This window comes from Struthio camelus, chromosome 10, assembly GCF_040807025.1.
Source record: "Struthio camelus isolate bStrCam1 chromosome 10, bStrCam1.hap1, whole genome shotgun sequence".
Taxonomy (NCBI): domain Eukaryota; kingdom Metazoa; phylum Chordata; class Aves; order Struthioniformes; family Struthionidae; genus Struthio; species Struthio camelus.
The window spans coordinates 26,803,667-26,825,568 of NC_090951.1; the positions used below are offsets into that span (position 1 = coordinate 26,803,667).

General features: G+C 45.1%; 1 protein-coding gene across 1 annotated transcript in view; it reads right to left on the reverse strand.

Moving 5' to 3' along the window:
* Positions 1 to 21,902, reverse strand: part of ATP6V0D1 (ATPase H+ transporting V0 subunit d1) — a 46,045-nt gene that overhangs the window by 17,496 nt on the left and 6,647 nt on the right. The window contains exon 2 of the mRNA XM_068955273.1: positions 11,038 to 11,209. Within this exon, the coding sequence (XP_068811374.1) occupies positions 11,038 to 11,209 (172 nt within the window). The remainder of the gene's footprint in view (positions 1 to 11,037; positions 11,210 to 21,902) is intronic.

The following is a 21,902-nucleotide window of genomic DNA, read 5'->3' on the forward strand; positions in this document are numbered from 1 at the left end:
TTATTAATGAATAACTGCACAGCTGTCCTGAAGTGAAAAGGAAAGGGAAGTTTCAGGTCAGGATGACCTCACTGCAGCTTGTTCGCGTAACAGAGAGACAGCACATGAACCAAGCCAATCCTTGATTCAGTTTTTCAACTCAGACTAGAACAAATCAAGAGCAGCAGCTTCTGGTCACGAACAATTTCCCCCACTGTCTGCAGCTGAAACTTAGGCAGTTCAGGGATCGCAAGCAGGAAAAGTAAATAAAGCATGTGACAGTCTGCTCAAAAGTCACAAATTCCCTTCCTATCTTTCTACTAGAGCCACACCACAGAATCACAGAATGGCCAAGATTGGAAGGGACCTCTGGAGATCATCTAGTCCAACCTCCCTGCTCAAGCAGGGTCACCTACAGCACATTGCACAGGATCGCGTCCAGGCGGGTCTTGAATATCTCCAGCGAAGGAGACTCCACAGCTTCTCTGGGCAACCTGTTCCAGTGCTCGGTCACCTTCACAGTCAAGAAGTTTTTTCCCCAGATTCAGACGCAACTTCATGCATTTCAGTTTGTGCCCCACTGCCTCTTGTCCTATCACTGGGCACCAAGGAGAAGAGTCTGGACCCATCCCCTTGACACCCTCCCTTTAGATATTTGTATACATTGATAAGATCCCCTCTCAGTCTTCTCTTCTCCAGGCTAAACAGGCCCACCTCTCTCAGCTTTTCTTCAGAGGAGAGATGCTCCAGTTCTTTAATTGTCTTTGTGGCCCTTCACTGGACTTGCTCCAGTAAATCCATGACTTTCTCATACTGGGGAGCCCAGAATTGGACACAGTACTCCAGAGGTGGCCTCCCCAGGGCTGAGGAGAGGGGCAGGATCACCTCCCTCCACCTGCTGGCAACACTCTGCCTCATGCACCCCACCTTACCGTTGGCCCTCCTGGCCACAAGGGTGCATTGCTGGCTCATGCTTAACTTGTCATCCACCAGCACTCCCAGGTCCTTCTCGGCAGAGCTGCTTTCCAGCAGGTCAACCCCCAGCCTCTGCTGGTGCCTGGGGTCATTCCTCCCCAGGTGCAGAACCCTGCACTTGCCTTTGTTGAACTTCCGTAGGTTCCTCTCCACCCAACTCTCCAGCCTGTCCAGGTCTCTCGGCATGGCAGCACAGGCTTCTGGTGTGTCAGCCACTCCTCCCAGTTTTGTATCATCAGCAAACTTGCTTAGGGTGCACTCTGTCCCTTCCTCCAGGTCACTGATGAATATATTGAACAAGACTGGACCCAGGACTGACTCCTGGGGAACACTGCTAGCTACAGGCCTCCAAGTAGACTCAGCGCCATTCACCACAACCCTCTGAGCTCAGCCATCCAGCCAGTTCTCAATCCACCTCGCTGTCCACTCATCTAAACCACACTTCTTGAGTTTACCTACAAGGATGTGATGGGAGACAGTATCAAAAGCCTTGCTGAAGTCCAGATAGACATCATTCACTGCTCTCTCCTCATCTACCCAGCCAGTCATTCCATCAGAGAAGGCTATCAGATCGGTCAAGCATGATTTCCCTTTGGTGAATCCATGCTGACTACTCCTGATCATCTTCTTGTCCTCCATATGCTTAGGGATGACCTCCAAAAAACCACCAATAAAAACCACGCGTAAGCAGTGATTTTGTGAATCTGCCAGAGAGAAAGCTAAGAATTTTATGGTTGCCACCACAAATCAAGGGCATTCAGCCAATAAGCGGGTACCCTACTAAACTCAGATCAACGACAGTATTTCACAGTAATAAGTTACAACTTCACAGTACTACCAAGGCTGCAGCAACCTTTCAAATCCAAGTAGCCAGGAATGTTCTCAGTATTAATCTATATTTAGCTGCATCTCCACATGATTTTTACCATCTTTTAGTAAGTCTAGGTCTCTTGGGATACTGATCTCAGTTCCCAGTGGTATCATCCAGAAACGCATAAGCACTCATTCAGCTTAGTGTTAGCTGTGTTAAAGGCTAAGGAGGAAAAAAGTGCTAGATGAAGTACTTTAACTTTGAGGCTTTATGAATATGATGTTGCATTCTAGACACACAAACGTCTTTAAACCCAGACAGTGTTTTGGACACCTTGCAGCCTCATGCAGGAGTCTCAAGGTTGCTTAACACTTGCTACTCCAAAGCTTGACTTCAGAGCTTCAGAAATACTAGGCTAGTAAGCAAGGCTGAGCCCTGGCACTCTGCACTGGACTGATTACACTGATTTAGCACTAATTACATTTTAAATATTCACCAGAAGTATCTAATCATATTGCATTCATATAAATCAGTCTCAGAAGCCCAACTTGCATAAACTATTTTCTCACCTTCCTTACACGTAAGTCACTAGCATTGAAAATGTGATATAAAAATCATTTAGAGCATATAAAAGGAAATAAGAGGAAAGGTTGCACTGTGCAAACTCAAATATATTGTCCTCAAAACTGACTGAAATAGTTAAGAAAGCTGAAAGACTTTAATAGCCAAAAAGAATTAGGTAACCTGTTTCTCAGTGAATGCATGGTCTAGGCCTAGTCAACATGCTGAACATTATTGTGCATACAGATTTGCTTTTAGCAGGAAGAAAAAAAAAAAAAAATCACCATCACACAAGCTTGACATGCAGTAAAACATACCAGGTGGATGTAGGTTTTTGCTAGGCCTCTAAGCATTGCAGTACTTTATTGCAAGCATTTGTTAGACTTGAAACCTGCATGTGGAGTAGATCTGGAAGAGAGGACTAGGACCCAAGAAGCACGAATCCCCCAAAAGTGTTCAAAAGCAGTGTCTTGGCGTACCAGGCTTCCTCTGGGCTGAACTTGCCAGTCTAGAGCACCAAGTGAGGCTAACTCATGGAATGGTAGAAGAAAAATGAAGCTGCTAAAATCCAGCACAAGAGAACCTTGAGAGTAGTTTCACTCAGGGAATAAAACATGTTACAAGGGGACAGGAGTGCTGGGTTGAGTGTTCATCCAACTTAAGGCAGTGTATGCTGGTTGCCTTCTGGAAATGCTGCAACCACACATAAATCCATCTTCCCTCCCTATTTTATATCTCTAACAGACATGCTGTTCGGCCTGTAGAGGGGAAGACTGAGAGGCATGACAGGAGGGAAGTCCAAGAAATGTTCCTGCAAGCTGCAGAAGCACCACTGAGATGCAGCTTTTTCACATTGCTACTGTGTGAAAGGACTTCAGCATGGACTGGAATGCTGCCCAGGGGGCCATACATCCTCACTTACCCACCGACAGCTTGCACACTACAGTCCCTTCTCAGGATTACAGAGCTTCATTACAAAGATTCACCTTTCTTAATGAAACATGGGATTACATATGGAGCTCGCCACTAGCATTTTTTTTGCATCTTTACTATCACTCATAACATTTTGCCAACTCTTCTAATCATTACTGTGACTCACTGTGCTTGCTAGGCACCATGCAACAGCTTCCAAGTGAAGAATAGGCCTGGTCAGTGAGTGTAGTGTTATGCTGTTCCAGTTCAAGGCAGCTGCCTAAAGAAAATGTTTGTGAGACCCTAGAGGCTTGGGAAAGATGGATCCCCTGAACATAATACAGCATTATTCACCTCCCTTTCACAGAGCATGCTGCCCTTTCTGATCAGGACACCCACAGTCACACAATTTTGAAAGACGGAATTCCACAGCCACCACTTTGGCATACAGTATGGTTATACCAGTTTCCTTCAGCTGATGAAGGAACCCAGAACCAGTATTCAAGAAAATTAATTCTGTATCCTTTGGGTAGGCACAAAAGCAGCTGCATTTCTTATGCTACCACCCAGAGGATGCAAATCTGTGACCATTCTGAGACCATAAGCTATATGCTCCCTTATTTTGAGTGCTGTATAATCCCTTCAAGAACTTGGTTTATCAGTTCAACTTTACACTCCCTTCAAATAGAGAAACTGTTTGACAGAAACCAGCACTTCTCTGCCAAAACCACCTCTGTCAGAAAAGACTCGTAAAGCATTTATTGCAGGATCCCCACCACTGGTGTAATTTTTGCTCCCTGATCCCACCACAGCCAAGGATTCAACAACTAGCTGAAAACAGCACAGTGCAGTTTTAACCACAGCAGCGCTAGGAAAAATCCTTTGGATTGTTGCACTTGCCCAAATAAACTGCAAGTGTCTACAATGCGGGAAATATTTTTTTCTGCAAGAGAGAACTTCAAAAGGATGTAGTTATATGCTGTAACCACATGCCCCATGCCAGGATGTATTCCAGTACACCTAGAATAAAAGATAGGCAACTTCCTACTCCACAGAAAAGTATTATTGCTTTTCAGTTCAAGTAGCAATTGAAATAATTTGGCTCTAGAAAACCACTGTTGTAAGATTAAGTTGGAACTCAAAGTCCTGCAGCAGAAACCAGATCTATCCAGTGCAGGGGAGAGGCAGAGCAGGAATAGGTCAGGGGAAAGGCAGTAGAGGGAAGTGCCAGCTAAGAAACGGCATGTGCAAACGGAAAAGGTACATGCAGCCTCGTCAAAAGCAGGTCTTGTGACCACAGAATCACAGAATGGCCAAGGTTGGAAGGGACCTCTGGAGATCATCTAGTCCAACCTCCCCGCTCAAGCAGGGTCATCTACAGCACATTGCACAGGATCGCGTCCAGGCGGGTCTTGAATATCTCCAGGGAAGGAGACTCCACGACCTCTCTGGGCAACCTGTTCCAGTGCTCAGCCACCCTCATAGTAAAGAGGTTTTTCCTCACGCTCAGATGGAACTTCCTGTGTTTCACTTTGTGCCCGTTGCCTCTTGTGTCCACAAAGACATATCAAAAGCCAAGTTCACAGCTTCACTCTCAGGGTAACGAGAACCCTGTTCTCATAGCAGACTGGTAAGGTAAAGGCAAATAATGATCTAGTCTATCCTCTGATGACGGGTTAGAAAGATGCATTTAGAGTCATACTCCACTGACCCAGGTCCACCCCATGCCTCACTCCTATGACAGGCTCCTTGAGAGTTGTTTTAGCAGAGTTAGCAGCAACCCCTGCAACCTGAACAAAAGGTTCAAACACCTCTCTGCCCATCAGCCTGCTGCAACGGCTGAAGAGGTCAAAAAACTGCCAGAGCCCTCAGGTCAGGCTCCTGTGAAGCCACACTTTCAGAACCCGGGAAAAAGCTGTGCTGAAGCAAGAGCAAAAAGCTTTTTGTTTCTTCCCCTGGAAAAATACTACCTAAAGCAGACAATCCGATCAGGCTTCAGCTGACTAGAGTTAGGCATGATCCTATCAACTACAAATAAAGAATCCTGTTGAAGCACATACAAGCACACTGTATAGAAAAAGAGACACAACATGGCATTGTGTCAGGCTAACACAAAGAACAAAGCCTTTAAAGAAAGGCAGGACAGCAGATCATAGAGAAGAACCTAAAAACCACTTCCATCCCATAAGTCAATACGTGCTTGTTGAATCCAGGAAGTGGGTTTTGCTGTTTCAAGCACACTTAATACCTGTTTATTGCTGCCTTACAGCATGTTTCTACATTCCTTCAGCCAAACAGTCAGTTATTTGTGTTGGAGCAGAGATGTTGACAGCTAACATACGCCTATCAGTCAAGAGCTATTATGAGTGGCATAAAAACACAGGGAAGCACAAGCAGTTATCCGTCAAAGAACTGCACAGCAAAACTGCCTGACACAAAGCTAGCAGGTGTTTTATAGAGACTATGGCAGCCTCAAGGAGTATCTCAAGTTGAACTCTTTCTTGCTGCAAGTATGCAGTGATACAGGAGGCCCGCTACAGCCACCACAGGAGAAAACAAAAGGAAAATCAGCCAAGATCCTAAATATTTTAGTACTAACAACGCTTACCACAGGAGACTTCTCAGACAAGATTGGAGCTGGGAAAGAGCATGGTGCCAGGAGGGGAAGCACAACAGGAGAGATGTCAATGCAGCAAGGGGCTTGCAGAATGAAGACCTTGCTTTGAAGATGTCATATAGCTGCATTCCTGCCTCAGTTTTCTCTATATGCTTTTAAACATTGCTCTTTCTCCTCAGCTCTGCAGGCAAGTTAATTCCTGCCCACCTGGTGCACAGGTGCCCAGTCCCTGTACAGGACCCTGTGCATGCCCAGGCACAGGCAGACATGAAGCTGGAGTGCCACCTTCTGGCAAGTCGCAGGCAGCACTGTGGCACATCTCTGGCCCTCCTCAAAGCACAGCAGTGAAGAGCATATGAGGAACATGCATCCTCTTTGTGCTCCACATCTCTCCCACAGCCCACGTTCCATCACACAATCTGAGGTCGGAGCCTTACACGTCATTCAATTGTCACAGCAACACTGCTGTTTTTCCTTCCCACGTCCTCACTTAGTTCATGGACCACTTGGAAGGGGCAGGAGAAGCCATGTAGCACTATTCCACGCAGGGATGAACTGCACAGCTTTTGGCAGGCTGGCTCTGTAGCAATCAAATGCAACAAGGCCTATAGCTGGCCCTAAGATCAAACAGTTCCCTAGATCTTCTCAGCAACATGCCCTGAGGTTGAGGTCTGAGCACTCCCCCGAAAAAGGTAACTCTGGAGAGCACAAGTCACATGTGGATCGACTCAAAAGCTCCACAGAGTCCAGCAGTACATTCATGAAGTACGAAGCCTGACTTTATGCTTGATCCACACCTCATGGTACCAGGCATCTACAGCTTGGCCATTTTCAGTGAGATGGCATCCAAGCATTTAAAAGGTCTTGATGGGCCTGTCTTGCATGAGATTGTCCAATATGGTTACAAAGGCCAAAAACATAAAGGCTTTCAAAAGCATCCTGCAGCAGTGAGCTTCATAGCCGAATTGGACATGCTACAAAACATTTCCTTTTGTTTAAGCCTGATGTTGATGCCTACAATCCCCATCAATTTTACACATCACTATAGTTTACAATGCACCACACCTCCTTCTGAGTTACACAGAAGGACACAGGCTGGAATGGACCCCTAGAAGTCATCTCTGGTCTGCCCTTTTTCCACAAGCCCAGTCACTAATCTGTTAGGATTATCAACAGAAAGTTTTAAGACCAACAGGGTAAAAGTAACACCCTCTCCAAACTCCCTGAATTTTGCTACCCTCATTTGTCTGTTTTAACTCATTAGAAGATCCTAGAGCTTCCAGTATGCTGCCAGTCACTTCAGCTTAGACCAGATGCATCTGATAAGCACATTCTCTATTTCATCAATACTCCATTAATGTGATGAGTGCAGACCCAGAAGAGATCCCTCCATCCTTTCATCAGCAGTGCAGCATTGGAACTCCTGACTAGAGAGGTGGTGTCATCTCCATCCTTGGAGATTTTCAAAACACCTGAACAAGGCCCTGAGCAACTTGAGCTCTGACATTAGCTCTGCTCTGAGCAGAAGTTTGGACTAGACACTTCCTGAGGTGATGGTTTTCCTGCCATTCTGTGAACAGCCAGCTGCTTCAAGTACACTTTCCAGGAAACTGAACAGTAGCTTCATCAAGAGCAAAGCAGATGGAAACCACATGACTCTTAAGCCACACACAGTTCTTGATCTGTTCAAAAACAGACTATGCTGCATGACTGGCAGTAACTTTACAAAGGATTGTGATCCAGCTTTGCTGGAAAAGATCACTATTCAGGACTAATCAAGTGATGATGCTCATCTCCCAAAATAACAACGCGTCCTAGAAAGTAGGGGTCAGGAGGGAGGATTTTAAGAAGAAATCAAGCAAAAGAATTTGTCACCAACCTGAGGCAGCAATTTCTTACATCAAGTAAAATATGTTCCCTAACTACCTATTATTTAGAACAACTCAGAGATGCATTTTGACTATTAAATACTTTACTCTAACAATAATAAGGACTATTAAAAAAAAAAAAAAAAGCATCTCACGCAGTTAGATATTCAAGCACAGAATCAGCAAATGCAGGTGAAGACTGCATGAACCAAAACAAGATGATGCATCTTCCCTGGAATTCACCCCCACATTGTCCCATGACCACTGCAACACTGTGTTGTCTCACTCAGCTATTTTTAAGTGTGGGAGAAGTGATCCTTTGCATGGAAACTCTTAACAAAAAGCAAGAAGTATTTCAAACTGATAGATGAGACAAGACAGGTATTTACAGGATGACAACTAACTTGGGCAAAGCAAATGGAGTAACCAGTACAGGACTATCAACAGAAACTGACAGCAGTCAGCAGAACCTCCTGAGAACTAGGTCTCAAGCAAATTATATGGTGGTTGCTAATCTCTACTCAAGCTTAACAAGGCCCACTGATTTATCACAAATACCAGTATAGCCCTGCTTTTACAAGACAAATATCTTTCTTAAAGGGGTCAAAAACTAGCCAGAACTCAAAGTAATTATCAAAAGCCATCATCCACAATGGGAAGATTTCAAAGATCGACATCGGCTTATGCGAGACTACAGCTCAGTGTTTTCCTGTGCATCATAGCTAAATCTGGGATCAACTGAAACAGGCCACATTTACAGGAAGAAAGCCTGTCTCCTTGACAGCTGCAACCCTGAACAAAACTATGATGAAATCCAACTGAACACTTGGATTTTTTGCACAAAAGGCTCCACAAGAGGGTTGTGCTAGCAGCTTCATATAGGAACACTGCTTTTCTGCTTCATCTTCTGCCTTCCTCTAGCCAAGCACTGCAGGCAGTGGCACTAGAAGAAATCCTTTGGGGAAAAAGGAGAGAGGAGAGCTTAAGACAACTCAAGGAAAAAACATCTTGGACAAAATGGGACCGATAAACTCAAGAAGAGACTACACAGCAGGGGAGAGATACAGACAGTGGCACAGAATTGTGTTTTGTTATAGAGAGTTCTTCAAAATCAGGGGGACAAAAGCAGAAGAAGATCAAAGCTAAATGAAGCTGAGGACAAAATAACAGTTTTAAAGTTAAGCCATTCAAACAGCTGATGAGAACCAGCCTATCACTTTATTTGAGCATGGACATGTAAGGTTTTCTGCACAATTCGAGCAGTATGCACACCAGGACTGGCGTAACAGGTAACTGCATTTCCACAACCATCTGCAGCCCTCCTAGCAAAGCATGCAGTGTGCTATCAGGGCAGGCATGGTTTCTAAGAGCTTGTAGTTCATCTTTTCCATGTATTGGTTTTCAAAATACCATAAAGGAAACCATAAGGTTTTTAGTCTGCAAGATATTCATGTACCATGCCTAGGGTATTGCCTTCGAAAAGGTATGACAGAAGCTAGATGAACAGACCATTAATGATAACTGACCACAGAGACTAGACATTTTTATAAGTCTGAAGGGCAATACAGGAAAAGCATCAGCAGAGGACAAACTTACCCAGTATGGCCAGTCTCTAACAGCTTTGTTGCCGCTACAGCAAATGCAAGATGGTCCAAGAAGTGTTTTGAAAGTTAACTTAACTATTTTAAGTTTGAGAGAGTAGAAAAAAGATTGCTCTCCAGCAGCTCCAGCAACTAACTCAATGAGCTAAGAAATCGCTTTATTCATTGCAAATGTGCCTGCAAGATAGGGGCATGGCCATGTCTTGCAGAAATCTTTATCTACTAAATCCAGATATGGAAGCTCAATGAGTTTTAGTGACAGGCATATAGAAAAAAAGCGCTCTCAAAAATAGGAAAGCCTTAGCACAATGACCTAGAAAATTACAGGTATGAGGCACTGGGCTAGAGCAATGAGATAGTGGTACTAGTCACACATACAAAAGGACAGAACAGGAAGGACAGTGGCAGAGAGAGCTCTTTAATCAATATTTGCATGTGAAGGAGATGCCACAGTCGAGCCAAAATTTAAAATTCTTGAACCATACACAACAGCTTTTCCACATCAGCCCATATCATGTCAACAGTCTCCTGGTGTTTGGCAAAGTAATACATGCACTGACCAAAAATGCAAGAATAAATACCGTCTGCCAGGGTGTTTGGCATAAGCCCAAGCCCACTGTGTCAAATAAATGAATGTTGTATATGAACATAGCATAAGCTATGCTACTTGAGAATAGAGTGAAACCTTCTTCCCCAAGATGCAAGTTGAAGTCAGATCTGATTTGAGAAGGCCACTGGTTATGGAGTTTGCAAGCATAAGCAGAGCTTTCAGGAATGTAGGCTAAGTCTAAAGGAAAATAATACCATTTTGTTTCCACGTTTCAGATGCAAACTAGCACAACTGACACTTCACAGAGGCTAGCAATTCCATTTCATTACCACTACTGATTAAAATGAGTGCTGTACAAAGGTGAGCAGATCAGAAAGGTATGGGGAGGAAAGACCTGCAAGAATGCTGTGCTATTTCAAGCCTTTTACATCACTTGAACCAATAGTGGAAGGGCACATTCAAGAGCTCAGCATGTTCTCATGCTCTGATAAAGACATGCTGTGGCTGCTGCAGCCCTTTCTTCCCCTGCTGCGCATTCTAGGCCTTCCCTTGCCCTCGTGGTGCCGTTCATTGCATCCCACTAAATTGGCTAAGGAAACCAAATCTGCCGAAGACTAACCCCCAAAAGAGACTGTTGTTCAATTTTGGGCTAGCTCAGCTCCATGAACCAGTTTATGATGGGGTTAGATGAATGCCAACCCAGTCACTGGGGTGGAAAGGCAGGATCACAGCAGCACTGAAGATGACTGATATAGCCTGGAACTACATACTTACACTAGGAGGGTCAGAACTAGCAAGCACCTGCTGTTGTGTATATGCTGACATTTTGCAACAGAATCACATTAAGAACCCAGGAACACCTACATTAGCGGTAAGGGTAAATGCCCCAGAGCTCTAGTAGATTAAGTCTGTTCTATAATGGAAGGCAGCTGAGCAGCTCTGCCAGTGAATCACACAACCCTGGGAGCAAAAGCCTTTGATAACCCAGTAACACTGCAGCAGCTGGTTTGAGATCTTCAGATAGGGTCACAAACAGTTTCATTCATGAAGTTGTAGAAAATGCGGTAGCTAGACGGCTGAGTACGGAAAGCTGGTCTAAGAGCCCTCAAAGTCTAGAAGAACAACAAGGTTTCTAATGCTGTTCCTGAACAGTTGGTACTCACGTGATAAAGTCCAGAAAACTTGCTAGGGGCTCATATGCATGGTTCCTCATATGACGGAACTCCACCACCATCTTCTCTTTCAGCTTATCATCTATGACAGATACAGTGAGGGGGGAGGCTTCATTGGCCAGGAAATTCCCATAGTCTGTGCTCTGGAGGTGCAGTTTCAAGTCTAAAAAAGAAAGCATAATCCAGTTTTACAGGTTTTGTTTTTTCTGAGCATACTTGAGGAAGTTGGGGCTCAGCAGTTCTCTAAGCATTTCCTTCTCTGAAAGATCAGCTAGACAGAAATCATGCTTTACATCATGCAGTTACATGCACAATCAGTTTTGTCATGGACAACCCAAAAATGCAGGAAAAAATCAGATGTTTCACAATGCCAGCCTTGCCCCATCTTAAAGGGGAAATAATTTCTCTATGTAACCGAGTGTATACCCATGCCAGCTGTCCAGTGTGCTACACTTTGATCAAGATGGAGGGCTACTAATTTTTTTTTTTTTTTAAAGGAAGTGTACTAGCTTAAGATGTTTTTTTTTTTTGTAGGTGTTAAGGGCACCAGCATTTTCTCTAGCCAAAAGGGCTCTGGTCTCAAGTTTCTCTGAAGCAATCATGACCAAGAAGCTACTGGCACCTCCAAGCAAGTTTGCTCAGTTACTAGTGACTGGGAGGCAGGAGACATTTGAAATGCTTTCAGAAGCAAAGAGACAAAGCAACAATCTTGAAATTATAAAGCAGCTAGGTACTGTATCATGAAGTGAGTCCTACTAATTCCACTGGTACTGTGGAGTCAAGCACCAAGAGGTGGAGAGGGGGTGGTGAAGAGGAAGACTGTTTAAACCCAACTCCTACAGTAGGCATTCTCTGCCCAGGATAGAGGAACATACTCAGAAGCCTTTCCCTCCTCCAGTTTCAAGTAGGGGAAGTCTTTGTTTCTTCTGTTATGCTTGCATAGATCAGATACCGAGCTGTGATCCTAGTGAACAAGAAACCACAACATGCTCAGCTCTACCAGGATAAAAACCGCATTCAATCCAAAAGTATTTAAGTGCCTCTATGGAAAAACTGTACCCAGAACTGAGAAGCGTCATATAATCCTATTTCTCAAAGCATTACTAGTTGCACTGGTACATAATGTTCCTCTGCCTTCAGCTTCACCTCAGAGGGCCAGTTAGGCAAACATCCTCCTAGAGATTAAAAGCCTTTATGGGGAAAGGGATATTAGCTGGAAGAGTTTAGTCAAATCAGATGTAAATGCATTGTCCAGAAAAAACATAAAATCCAATAATTTTCTCCCTAATTTATCTGAAGCAGGAGCACTGAGGCTGTCCTTCCCTCTTGCTGAATTGTGTGAGTTCTTAGCGTTATGGCAAGAACCTAAACACCACTGAGGTCAGAGCAATGGGTCAGCCTAGCTCAAAAACCTTGATTTTTTGACATTACAGCCAGCTACAGGTGCAACTTGGATTGCACCTGGAATCCTCTATACTGGGCTCCAAGTTGAGTTCACACTGTACAGTGTGATGTCGCTCTCATCCAGCGGGGTAGAAAGGTCAAGCAGCTCTCATTCACTTAAACTGTTGGGTATTTCTAATGGGGTCTAGCAAAGATGTTATTGACCCAGCACTTTTCAATTATGAAGAAGTCACCACTGCTAAATCTCACAAGAAACAAATGTTGAGGGGAAGACTAGACTTAAATAGCACCTAGTTTCTGTCATATTTGTCATCAGTTTCCAGAAGAGTTTCATACTATGCTTCCTTTTAACAGGGAATCCAGAACGCAGCAAGGAAAGCTACTTGTCCAAAAATACGCAGTATGGCTGAAGCAAAGCAGGAACTTAGCTTAAATCTCTACTCCCCAAACTATGCTGCAACTAGATTGCTTAGCAAGACACCTATGCTTTATTCTACCAAAACACTATGAACTTATGCTCACACTTTCAAGATGAGATCACACAGCCTGCATTACTCAGATGATGGGAGTTTTCACCATGACCCATGTCACAAAATCCATCACCCCAAAACCGAAGCGGACCAAAATTCAGAATGCCCCTCACCTCAATTCAGCCTGCATAGAAATGTTACTGATATAATTCCTTAAACCCTGCAAAGTCCAGCTTGCATGCAGCATCCTGCACAAAGAATTCTCACTGATCAATTTTGCACCTGCTTGATTTTTAAAAACTAAAATATAGTTACAAAAGATCTACCACATTTAGGCCATTGGGAGTTTCAATCTCCCCAAAATACACCCAAGACAACTGCGACTGGAAACCAGGTCCTAGAACTACAAAGCAAACTGAGGTAGGGGTAATATCAGCCTTTCAAAATTTTTGAAATTTTTGGAAGCTTTTGGAACTTCAGTGTCCAAGCAGAAATTAAGTTACTAGCTCATATTTAGCGGGGGCTGGAGAAAACATGAAGCAAAACTCAACAGTTGCTCACTGAATATTAGAGAAGGAGGCCTAATAAGGGTAGTGTGCCTATATAATCAGAAATGTAATAATGTACATAATGTAAAGCAGAGGGTACTAGAGTAGCTACGTTCACATTACTCCCACTTTTGGTTCTCTGTTATTGCACGGAGCTTTAGTGAAAACTGAGTGTGTACAAAAAGGCACAGGTTTTTGTTTTGCAGCTATAAAGGATCTTGGAGAAGAAACAGCTACTGTATATCCTGTCACTTCTTACTTCAGTAGGGAAAATTCTAAAACTTCCAGTTCATTTCCTGAACTCCAACAGAACAGGAGAGAGTGGTAAAGTATTTTAAGGATGTCACTTGATAGCCCCTTCTTCCTGAAAGGCATTATGCCGCTCCACAAGGTGCAGCATTGCACTAACCAGCTAGCTCTTTGTACACAGCATGCTGAAAGCAGGACACAGAGCAGACCGTGCTTGGGCAACTGGGGCCACAGTCCTATGTTCAATTTTAGCCATCATCAGCGCAGGTGACGGATCTGGCCACTACTTCCAGTCCTGGAGCTGCAACACCGAGTCTCCTGCATTCTCCTGGACTGAGGAGGAAATGAGAATGAGAAGGGAAAGCACTAGCCTTTCCAAAGTGTCCTATCCTCAAAATCTTGAGCTAGTGGATTACTGAGAGAAAGGCAGCACCCTCTGAGGGACCAAGGGTTGGCTGTCCAAAGGGTGTGGGGGAAGAGCAAGGGAACAGGCCAGGCCAAAGGAGCCATAGCCAAGCTTGGGGCTGGCAAAGATAAGAGTGCAGCACTTACTTGAAGAGCTGTGTGCCACTGTCTACAAGTGCAGGAACTGAATCTGGCATGGCTCCAACAGGAACAACACTTGCTCAACATGAAGCCCAAAGCAGAGTTGGCTTAACCTAGCCATCTTTGGGCAAACCTGGAAACCTCACTGACACCTCTGCCTTTGATAGTTTCACCTTGGCAGAAGACAACATGCCACATGAGAGGTTAGAAGTCAGGAATCCAGTGGATCTGATATTTGATCCAGTAGATCAGACACTCCAAACTGGTCCAGTTCTCTAACTGGGGCTCAGTTTGAAAGTTTTGTAACCTTTCTTGTAAGTCCCTTCTGTCCTGCTCCCCTCATCTCAGGGCCCGTTACACTGAAACCTCCAGTTCCTTTTGGTGTCATCACTGCCTACAACTCAGCTCTTATTTTGGAGACTGCAAAAAGCTGCCTTGCTATCTGGTCACTTCAACCTAGAGACCCACTGCCAGCAACCAATCTACTCAAAAAGCAGAATTTGCTGCACCATCTATTTCCAGGAGATAAGAGATGCATCACATTTAGTCAGACTAGACCCAAACAAGTGGCAAGCTGTGCCTTGCGGCCTCCCTCTCAACCGCTCTGAGCAAGCTCCCATGAACTGCTTGGCCACAGCCTTTTGCCCTGCTTGTGAAGGGAGTCAGCTCCCCATCCCGCAGCACAAATACCAGCACAGCATTATGCTGTAACTGGAATCAGGATCATGTTTATATAATACTCAGAATTAAATTTTATAGAGAACGCCAGCTACAAACTTTAGGAACTAGACTTCCCTGCATCTCCTAGCGTCCAAGCAAATAGAACATACTTTCCAAAAATTGGATTGGATTTATAAACCCTGACTCAATGCATCCCACGGCGTATCAGTGCTTTATGCAAGTCTATCCTCTTCCAGTCACTGGGCTAGTCACCTGACCCAACTGGCCTGTTTTCAGCCAGAAAGGTTCAGGAGTTTTTTGTAGGACTATTCACATGTCAAGATTCTCAGCTAAGAACTGACTAATCCCATGGTTTCACATATCTTCTTCCAGAGAAGGAACTGTCCCAGGAGCACTGTGACCAATAAGCAGACCCCCTGCTGAGCAAACCTCAAGCTCTCCAAAAGCTCAAGTTCTTCATTTCTAATGCAAGTTCAAACTGAGGTGGAGCTGACCTCTGGCCGTGACAGCAGCACCTGGGCAGTGGCAGCTGCCAGAGATCTCACACACTGCAGGTTGACAAGATGCTGGCTGTTAGTCTTCTGCAGTGCCCCTTCTCTGGCTGCCTCACACTGCCCGCTGAAAGCAAGAGGCTTAATGCTAGGCACGAGCCACCCCGATGAACTTCTCCAGATGCTGACTAACAAAAGCAAGCTGTCCCAATGTTTCTGCCGTGTCCAGCAATTGCTCTGAGAGGTACATTTGCCTGTTTTGGCATTTTTTCAAATGGTTCACACAGCTTAAGAACAGACCGGGCCAGCATTTGGCAAGGGAGTTCTTGAACTACAGCAATACTTTTGTTCCCTCTCCTCCCTCACAAAACCTGGGAAGTTATAACCAGTTTAACCATAACTCCCAGAAAACTGCCTCTTGCAAGAACATAATAGCTTGTCAGAGCTACTTTTTTTCCCCCCCCTCCCCAAAGAGTCAAGTAGTAGATCAGTAAATCAGTCAGCTTAAGATTACCATGACATGCACTTACAGCGACCTTCTTTCAGCTCTCTTTCAGGCATTCCAATTTTTTGGAATTGGCTGTACACATTTAAGGCATAAATGCAACTGAAGCTTAATTCAACAAACTGCTGTGCCAACACCACAACTGGACATTCAAGTTAACAGAACGTATTGCTTTCCCTGAGGGACTTCAAGTCCACAGTAATAACATATCCTTTCCTACAAGTTTGCTTTGTCATAACAAATCAAACCATTACTCAGTCTTTCAGACATCTTACAGTCACAAAAGTCTGCCCTGCAAGCATTACTCAGATACTTAGAGTCATCCACGGCCCCATCAGCTTATACTTTCCGCACTTTCATTCTTCAGTATCCTCCCATGACTACATGTTAGAGCTTTAGATCAAGCTAAAGCTTCAAGCATCTTCCAGGCAAGTACTGATTTGTCTTTGCATGCACAGACATGGAATTAGCTTTCATATCTTTGAGTTGAACTGAGGTCTTCGTAGAGTTATATGTTGTAACCACAACATCTCAATCCCCATGGCCAGGGGCTGTTGCTGCATATATAAAGATTAGAATATGGTATCATGTTAGCCATCTCACAGGCCTAAGGTAGCAAAGTAAATGAGCAAGAGATTACATTGCAGTTCACAGATCAGCTACATCATCTGTTTGTCCTTTCAGAACACTGCTTTTATTACTATTTGGTTTGCTACTGTTTTGTCTGTTCATAACTACCTCAGATGCTTCGGAAACTGATTCTCTGTGCAGTACTGAGAAAAGGATCTGACCTGGGAAACACCCAGAAATCCTTCATTCCCTGCAGAATTCAAGAATTGTTCTGTGGTTGTACAAAACTCCACACAAATATCAATGACACGCCACCTCCCCACAGCTGTCAGGCAGCAAATTCCACTGCAGCATATTTGGATACATGGAAATGACTTCTGTGGTCATTCTCCCCTCATCGTTATTGTTTCCTATAGCTTTCACCTTCTCTCTTCCAAGACCAAGATCTCCTCATGAGGGTCCAAGTAGTAGCCCATATTTCTAGCCCAGCCCTTTCTGGGGTTCAACTCACCCCTCCCAAAGCTTCTCACTTGGCATTGCCAGGTCTTGTTGCCTTAAGAGCCTCCCAACCTGTTACTCCTCTCCTGATCCTTCCCCAAAGAGGTGGTGACCCCTTCTAGCCCACCTGCATCTCCAGTAAGCTTCACCTCTACAAACCCTTTTCTTTAGCCTGAAAGTACACTGAACTAAAAAACAGCTGTAGTCTTAGAGGTCCAGTACACTAACAGGCTATGGGAATGAAATCTAGTGAAGCTGTTTAAGGGACAGACAACAAATCAGTCAGGAGCTAAGAGGAGGAAGAGAGCAGGAGGAGTTTCATGCTGCAGGAATCGAGACTGGAAGACAGGAAGAACAACAGGACAAAAGCACTGACAAGCTGAAGGATTTGCCTGGAAATCCAGATGCCATCATGCTCTAACAAGGGGCAGGACTTAAACAAGGGCTTACGCTCCAACAACGCTGAGAAGTTGACACAGGCTGCTGCTTTAAGTTCAGCTATGAAAAGTTGTAAGTCTCTGCCTCGCAAAGGAGGACGAAATAAAAAGCAAAGAGCCTCTGCTGGACTTTGCAGGAAGCCAGCGACTACAATGTTTGTTTGCCACCATGATTTAGTAGGACCTGGAAGTGTTATCTTCTTCCACGATAACGTATTCTTTGAGCTTGCTTTAATAGGACAGCTGATAACAAGCCACAGTGGTCACAATGGAGGACGCAGGACAAAGCATGAAGTTTAATAGGGCAGCCTTTGGCTATGGCTATTCTGCTGCACTAATGACCAGTGTTCACAGGACAGGAATATTCTATGCCTCTTCTGCAGGTCTCACTGCTCCCATATACTCTGCATCTATTAGATGAAGTCTTTAGGGAACAGGACCAGTCCTCCTGGTAGAGCCACAACATACCTTATCAAACAAGGTTCAGCTCTTCACAAAGGGCTCCTAGATGTCAGGAGTCATCCTCATGCCTTCGAACAGTTTGTTCCTTTTCCCTGTGTACCAAGTTAAGGCTTGGCTTCTATGTCTGCAAAGTTTGGGGCTTGGACTGAACCACTTTCCAAGTTCAAGATGGACTTAAGTACTACACAGAAACATCAAGCAGCCTCTCCTTGCTCAGTAATTCAGCAAAGGAGCTGCACCGGAAAGGACTAACGCACTGCCCACGTTTCCCCAAGACAATACCATGTAGGGTGCTTCACCATGGACAGATGTACCAAAAATGCTCTTGGATGCAGTCTTTAGCTCTTCTAGTAATGCTACTAGAAGAGCATTACTGTCCCCAAAATACTCCCCCCTAAGATAGGACACACTGGCCATGCAGTTAAGCTGAAAGAGACACTCAGCTCCAACCTTTTGTGTCCAAGTTCAGCAATAGAACTGAGGAGAAAAGGGTAGCCAGCCTCTTCTGCTCTTCCCTCAGAGAACAGAGATATGGAGAGTACTCAGTTTGCAACATCATAAAGCATACAAGGCCTCCAGGAGAGGAAAAAAAGAAAATCTGTGGGAGCAGTACAATAGAAGCAAGTACTGCACTTGAAGGAAGCCTGTGGCACTCCTTGACATCCATTTGTTGAAGCCAAGCCGTCCACATGCATCCCTCGCTCAGGTAGGCCTTTGCTTTAGTGCATCTAGCCATCCTTTGGTCAGATAACGGGAAGATGGACACACTTCAGCCCACAGCAGCTCAGCTGTGTATCCTCTGCAATACCAAGCCAATAATAAGGTAAGACAACACAGACTAACAGAAAATGGGTCCCTGTGATGGAAGCGACACATTTGTAGCTGAAGAGTTCAATCAAGCTTGGCTGCTTTGCTGATACAAGAAGCCAACAGGCTGCCTAGGAAAACAGTTACTGCTTTCTGATCTTTACTTTGTGTAGCAGGCAGCCTATGCTTCAATATATTTCATCTTCTCTCCTCCACATTGGAGAAAGAAGAAAGAGGAAAGAGGAGAAGGTGATACTGCCAGGGAAGATCTGGAAGTATGAAATGTGACTACGTGGTTCTGGGGGCAATGCTCAAAGGCATGGGGGCCCAGGTGGTGATCTCTTCAAATCTGACCATGGGAGGGAAGGGCCTGAGGAGGACTGAACGGATCCTGTGAGTCAACAATTGGTTACTCAGTTGGTGTCGACAACAGGGTTTCAGATTCTATGACCATGGCACCCTCTTCAAGGACTGACGACTGCTTGGTAGAGATGGGATCTACCTGACAAAATGGGGTAGAAGTATCTTTACCAACAGGCTGGCAAGGAGGCCTTTAAACTCGGAATGAGAGGGGTGGGGAGAGAATGACCAATGGTTAAGCAAGGAAGTGGTGGACAGGGTTGGCAAAGGCTCTGGGGCAACACAAACAGAAGGGCACAATCAACAAAACACAGCTAAAGTGGAATGACCCAAAGCATATACATGGAAGCAAGGAAGTGCCTGTGGCACCACATTATAGGGAAAGATCCATGCCCTTTCTGGGAAATTGGAACCCTGGAGTGCTTCTCTGAAGTGCTTGGACACTAATGCATGCAGCACGGGACACAAACAGGAGAAATTAAAAGTCTGTGTGCAGTTATAGGGCTACAATCTCATTGGGATCAGAGAGACATGGTGGGATAGCTCACATGACTGGAATGTTGTGGTGGAGGGATACAGGCTCTTTAGGAAGAATAAGCCAGGAAGGTGAGGAGGGGGAGCACCTCGAATGCATCAAGCTCTGCCTGGGGACAGGTGAGAGGTTAGCTGAGAGCTTACGGATCAGGGTTAGTGGGCAAACAAGCATGAATGACATTGTAGAGGGTGTCTGCTATAGACCACCTGATCAGGAAGAAGTAGTAGACAAGACCTTCAGAGAACAGGAAGGAGCTTCACTTTCACAGGCCCTGGTCCTCACTGGGGACTTCAAGTACCCTGATATCTGCTGGAGGAACAAAACAGCAGGGCACAAGCAGTCCAGGAGGTTTACAGAGTACATTGATGACAACAACTTCCTAGCACAGGTGATAGAGGAGACAACAAGGAGAGGCGCTCTGCTGGACCTCATATTTACAAAACAAGGAAGAACTGCCCAGGGTTGTGAAAGTCAGGGGCAACCTCGGCTGCAGTGACCATGAGATGGTGGAATTCAGGATCCCACAAGGAAGGATCAGGGCAAAGAGCAAGAGCATAACCCTGGACCTCAGGATAGCAGACTTCTGCCTGTTCAAGGATATGCTTGTAAGAATCCTGTAGGATAAGGCCCTGGAAGGAAGAGGTATCCAAGATAGCTGACCGATGGCTAGGTAAAACACGGGCCCACTGCTAAAGGGGGCAGAGGCCCTGGTGACAAAGCTCACAGAAAAGGCAGAGGCCTTCTTTGCTTCAGTCTTTACTGGTAAGACCAGCCCTGAGGAAGCCCAGGCCCTTGAGACCAGAGGGGAAGTCTGGAGCAAAGACGACTTACCTTTGCTGGAGGAAGATCAGGTTAAGGTATACTTTAATAACCCGGGGACATACAAGTCTATGAGCCCTGACAGGATGCACCCATGAATGTTGAGGAAAGCTGGTTGATCTCATATCAAAGCCACTCGATTATCTTTGGAAGCTCATGGCGATTGGGAAAGGTTCCTGAGAATTGAAAGAGAGCAAAAGTCACTTTTATCTTCAAGAAGTGCAAGAAGGAGGAGCCAAGGAATTACAGGTTGGTCAGCCTCACCTCCATCCCTGGGAAGGTGATGGAGCAATTAATCCTGAATACTGTTTCCAGACATCCGAAGGACAGGAAGGTGATTGTGAGTAGTCAGCATAAAAACAAAGGGGAAATCACGCTTAACTGACCCGGTAGCTCTCTATGATGACTGCCTTGGTGGATAAGGTGAGAACAGTAGATGCTGTTTACCTTGATTTTAGTAAGGTTTTTGACACTGTCTCCCATAACATCCTCACAGACAAGCTGATGAAGTGCAGGTTAGATAAATGGTCAGTGAGGTGGACTGAAAACTGAGTTGCTGGGCTCAGAGGACTGGGGTCCGCAGCACTGAGTCCAACTGGAGGCTTGTCACTAGTGGCATCCCCCAGGGGTTGGTCCTGGGGCCCATTACTGTTTAACATCTTCATTAATGACCTGGATGACAGGACAGAGTCTGCAGCAAGTTGGCAAACAATACAAAACTGGGAGGAGTGATACGTCTGATGTTTGTGCTGCTGTTCAGAGGAACTTCAACAGGCTGGAGAAATGGGCAGAGAAGAACCTCCTGAAGTTCAGCAAATGGAAGTACAGAGTCTTTCACCTGGGGAGGAATAATACCATGTATCAGTACCTGCTGGAGGCTGACTAGGTAGACAGCAGTTTTGCAGAAAAAGTTACTGGGGTCCTTGTAGGCAGCAAGTTGAGCACGGGCAAACTATGTGCTCTTGTGGCAAAGGTGGTCAATAGCATCCTGGGGTGCATTAGGAAGAGTGTTGCCAGCAGGTGGAGGGAGGTGATCCTTCCCCTATACTCAGCACTAGTGAGGCGACATCTGGAGTACTGCATCCAATTCTGGGCTCCCCAGCATGAGAAAGTCATGGATTTACTGGAGCAGGTCCAGCGAGGCCACAAAGACAATTAAAGGACTGGAGCCTCTCTCATATGAGGAGAGAAACAGAGCTGGGACTACTTAGCATGGAGAAGAGAAAGCCTGGGGGGGATCTTATCAATGTGCATAAATATCTGATGGGAAGGCATAAAGAGGATGGGGCTAGATTCTTCTCCGTGGTGCCCTGTGACAGGACAAGAGGCAATGAGCACAAACTGAAACACAGGAAATTGAACACAAGAAAATACTTCTTTATTCTGAGTGTAATTGAACACTGGAAAAGGTTGCCTACAGAGGCTGTGGAGTCTCCATCCTTGGAGATACTTAAAACCCATCTGGACATGGTCC